The sequence below is a fragment of the Egretta garzetta genome, unplaced genomic scaffold, assembly GCF_000687185.1.
Source record: "Egretta garzetta isolate BGI_Z169 unplaced genomic scaffold, ASM68718v1 scaffold118, whole genome shotgun sequence".
In the NCBI taxonomy this organism is placed as follows: domain Eukaryota; kingdom Metazoa; phylum Chordata; class Aves; order Pelecaniformes; family Ardeidae; genus Egretta; species Egretta garzetta.
Genome location: NW_009260484.1, coordinates 3,923,911 through 3,928,574, shown reverse-complemented (window position 1 = coordinate 3,928,574; position 4,664 = coordinate 3,923,911). Strand labels below are relative to the sequence as shown.

The 4,664-nt window shown below is 43.0% G+C and overlaps 1 protein-coding gene across 1 annotated transcript in view; it reads right to left on the bottom strand.

Moving 5' to 3' along the window:
• The window catches only part of GNPAT (glyceronephosphate O-acyltransferase), a 23,812-nt gene that overhangs the window by 17,399 nt on the left and 1,749 nt on the right, over positions 1-4,664 (bottom strand). The window contains 2 exon segments of the mRNA XM_009644193.2: positions 1,406-1,707; positions 1,710-1,778. Coding sequence (XP_009642488.2) covers positions 1,406-1,707; positions 1,710-1,778 — 371 coding nt within the window.

Genomic DNA, 4,664 nt, shown 5'->3' with positions numbered 1-4,664 from the left:
ACTGTTCTCATTCACCAGGAAAAGGCTTACCACCCAGTTGATCATGTGAGAGTTAAGCGCACATCTGCTATAGAGCTAAGCACCTACTCCCCAAAAATCAGGAATGCAAAAAGCCAGACCAGTCACATATACCAAGCTAAAACAAACAAATGCATTTAATTTCACATACTGAACATTAATAACCTCAGCAATTTGTCACAAGAACAAATTCTAGTATGCCTGCATAAAGCTGTGTAAACTCTGCCCAGACAGGAGGCACGCTAATCACAGACCATGGGCATATAGCCAAGATAGCCCTCATTAGATACTTTCAGTAATCTCTACTGCAAAGCTGATCCCTAAGTTGCAATGGCAGGATGGCTGACCCCCTTCAACCACTTGACACTAGTTGGGAAAATATCCATTAAAATCATTTTCCATCAAAAAAAGCAACACTTCAGAAGAAAACATCACACGAATGTCTTTCTGTCAAATCCTCTGTAAAATATTTTCAGTAAAAGTTTTAGTGTTTCTGAAGTTGAAAGATTCATTTTTTTCAATTTCATACTACTTAGCAATCTGTGATGGCAAGAGGACTACTTTGTAGGACATGGTTTAGTCTGTCACATCATAACAAGTTTTGATATATCATAGGTAACACTGACCATTAAAAAAAGAAAAAAATAGAAAAATTATGGTAGCCACTCACTCAGGACTAACCAAAAACATCTTGTATACTTCTGTTGGCCTGGAATTATTTTTCATGAACGCTGAAAATAGTTCTTCTGCTAACTAACACACACTCTTATTTCAGCCATTTCAATACAATGTAAAATATGAGCCAGTTTGAATATAAAATATTTAATTCATTACAAAGTAGTAGCTGCCCTTCATCTTAAAAACAAAAAATATGGTTACATCTTAGTGTTTCTAATTCGAAGAATTCTCTGTGAAATATAGCTCACATTTTAGGGAACGTAGCATTTATGACTAATTCATAAATACATCACTAGCCTATAAAATTCCTACAAGACATGCACAAAGTAGGAAAAGTCTACTAAGAAGGAGAGTGCTTATGTCTTTCACAACATTTGCTCTGCGGCAAGAACAGTGGAGAAGGAAAAAAAAAACCACCCCAAGTCAAGCACACTGGATAAGTTAGATAGTAAGCTGCAGTTTATGCAAAATCAAAACGCTATTTCATGAATGAGCTACCTAACAGCTTTAGTGGCCACTCTGTGGTAAATCAGTATTTGTTTTTCCTGCCAAAAGAGTAGGGCTCTCAAGTGACTGAATTATTGGACTATCTTTCAAACTACAGCTATTGTGTTTGACAAGGTCAGCAATAAGCCTTTTTCCCCTGCTGCTGCACAAAGTGTGGCTGCGTTCAGTCTACCTCATCTTACAGCTCAGCGTCCAGCCTCACCTGCTTGATAACGTATTGAACTTGCTCTGACTGGAGAACAGCACTTTTAATAGCGTTTGGCTTGCAAGGTGAAAGTCCCTTGTAGATCACAGGAGTATAACATTTCATCGCGTATCTCAAGTCGCTGGACAATCGTCTTTCCTCCAAGATATCTTCAAACTCATCTCTTTTCTTTGACGTGAGCTCTTTCTGCTGGGAACATACAAGTAAAGAATGAGACACTGTCTCGAGCCATTCAGTGGTCTGCTTGACCATAGTACCAAAGTAACTGAATGCGATACTTTTGCAACAATTGGGGTTTTTTTCAGCTTTCTATAGTGTCTGCATTCCACGTTCTGAGTGCACGAACAAATGTTACCTGCTTGGAACAATGCTGCAAGAAGAAAGAAACTAAAAAGGACCAAAAAAATCCACCAAACCCAAACAAAAAAACCTCAACCCTTTCCAACTGGAAAGATCCCCAAATCACCGTATGCCACATTACTTAATTCTGCCCAACAGGAAGAAGCTGAGAGAGCACCTGTGCTTTGAAAGCTAAAGTGCCTTGCCTCCAGCCTCTCCATGATTAATAGGTATTAACTAAAACACCTTTGATTCCGACTCTCGCACTTCCATGAAGACGATGCCATGAATGACTTTATAATAACACAATCATCCACACAAAAAAATAATCCCTGCTACTTTAAGCTGGTGATCTGTGCTGGCTTTCGTCAAGCTGGGATACATGGCACACGAAACACAGCCAGTCAGGAACAAATCAAAAAGGCCATTATCAGCCATGTGAAGATCAAAATGCAGTATGGTGCACACATAAGTAAAAAGAGAGCACAGCCTCCGAGTAGCCGACACCACTGCTGAGCAGGAGAACAAACGGTACATCAAGAACTAATTGTGGATCCGTCCCGATGCAGAAATCTCAGCAACAAAACTCTTCCCCTTGAGTCAGTAGGCAGCCCCTGCGCTGGAGAGAGATGTCTCCTATTATCTCCCATATCACCACAGTTGGTATGAATGACCCCTCAGTCTTTCCAAAACTCAAATTGTACTTCTCTAGACTTCAAAACAGCAGCAATAGCCACAGATAAGCAAGGCAACTGGAGCAAACCTCTCTGAAACACAAATATAAAAGTATTGGTTATTATCAAGCATATTTATTAGAAGAAGATGCTGAAATAAAAATGCTTATGTCTTCCTTTATGGCACCACTTGAAGGGTAGCGCAGGCATCCCGTTTGTTCATTCTGCCTCCTCTCGCTACATACAACATTTGCAGAACCAGTCTGACAATGAAGGATAAACCAAGTTGTTTCATGGGCTTCTTACAGTGACCTTTTCTGGCTCTGAGAGGAAAGCCTGGCCAGCATGTATGCGGGAGAACACTGGGAACAGAGAAGCAAAATGCCCGGCAGGGGTTTGAAACCCAGGCTGGGTTTTCAACCTTGGGAGAGGGAGTCAGGTTTCACCGCCAGCTGACCGCAGCCACATCAGCAACACTATCAAAACCAGTTGACATTTAAACTAAGTAGAGAGCAAACATTTAGTGCCTGTCCATTCATCAACACAAGATAATTTGGCAAATCAAACAAAACCCCCCAATTCAGGACTATCCCGACTTAAGAACCAGAAAAAATCCTTCAAAGCCTCAATGGTGTCGAGAAGCCAATTTAATTTTGTCAGACACCACAAATCCTCAATGTTTGACCTTCTCATTCTTTTCCCCACACAGTGGTCAAACTTGGATACCCTCCTCCTACTACAGTAGCGTTTGGTAGATCATCTAACTGCTCTCTCCACCACTGTAGTTTAGAGATTTGTCCCTGCAGAACCGACTCTCCAGAGACTTTTAAAACAATCCTATACAGGGTATTAAACCCAGGCCCATACTAATTTAAAACTTCCAGGGTGTTTTTTGTCTGTATGGTTTACATTATAGTTTTCAATCTTTCTTCTTCCGCAGCTTTCAACTGCAAGAGCCAAGTAAGCTAAGAACCATTAAGACAACTGGAAATAGTTTGTATTAGCCATTTGTTGCTACTGATGCTTTATATCAATCCCCTTGATTAAAAATAAACAGGAAAAAAAAGCCCCTTATACCCTGTAATAGCAAAAAAGATAGCTCAGGATAGCATCAGGAAATACTAGTTGGCTCTAAGAATACACCGGCTTAGATCAGTATTTGATAAGTCATTGCTCAGAAAATCTAAGCAACTTTTATTTCAATTACCAAAGTTTAAATCCTGCAACGCGCCACTACACAAAACCCAGACAAAGAAACCCAGCACTCAGCTCGGGTGTCATCAGCCACATCAGCTGTCACCGCGCTGCTGCCATTGCCCAACACGGCTCTGGCGACCGGAGTTTTGCAAAGGCCACGGCCAATTGAAAAGTCACCTCTCTGTCACTGCTCCTCGCTTCGTGTTTCCAGATTTGAAGTGCAACTGATTTCTCTCCATGGCAATAGGGCATTTTCATGCCCTGTCCCGAAGTAGCGCTGAGGGAGCCAAAACACACACACTTTACCAACCACTGAAGATAAATGCTGCTGTTACACATTACAGCCAGGCTTCAGTCGGTGACTGGTAGAGAACATGTTTAGAAAATATGCTGTTGGAAACCTTTGACATCAGACAATTCAATTATGTGCACAGCTACTGCAACACTGGTGAAGTACAAAAGTGAAACAGCGGGAAACTCCTCTACTTCCATATAACCTCCAAAAGGAATAAAACGTGAGAGCTCATGATGTGCTTGGGATACCAGCATACAGCCAAAGAGACACAGAAGAGAAGTCTAGGAATCGTTGCTGAAACTATTTCCCTCTCTCCCCAGCCCACTCCTCTAAATTCCAAGTAGGGAGAGAGGTTCAGCACCCCACACCCAAATCTCCTTGCCCGAGGCTGGCACAGGAGCTGCAAACAAAAAACAAGGTCAATGAAGTCACTTCCACCGTGTCGCACGGGAAAACCTGCTCCGGCCACTCCATCCACGACAATTTTCTAGTGCTGAATTTGTCGTCGCTCACGGGTTTCTGTCCCGCACAGCGGCGGTGCGGCTGCCTTGCCACTCTAGGGAAGAGCCCGAGCCCCTTCCGACCTTTCTTAAGCCGGGTGGCGTTTCACAGCACCCTGAGGGGAGAAGCGGGTGCTCGGGATCTGGAGCTCTGACTGTCGCGACTGACACGACAGGTACGGGGGAAGCAGGAGAGGCGGGCCCGGCGCCCGCGGCGGCTGGGGAAAGTGAACTTGGGGAGGGGAAGCGCC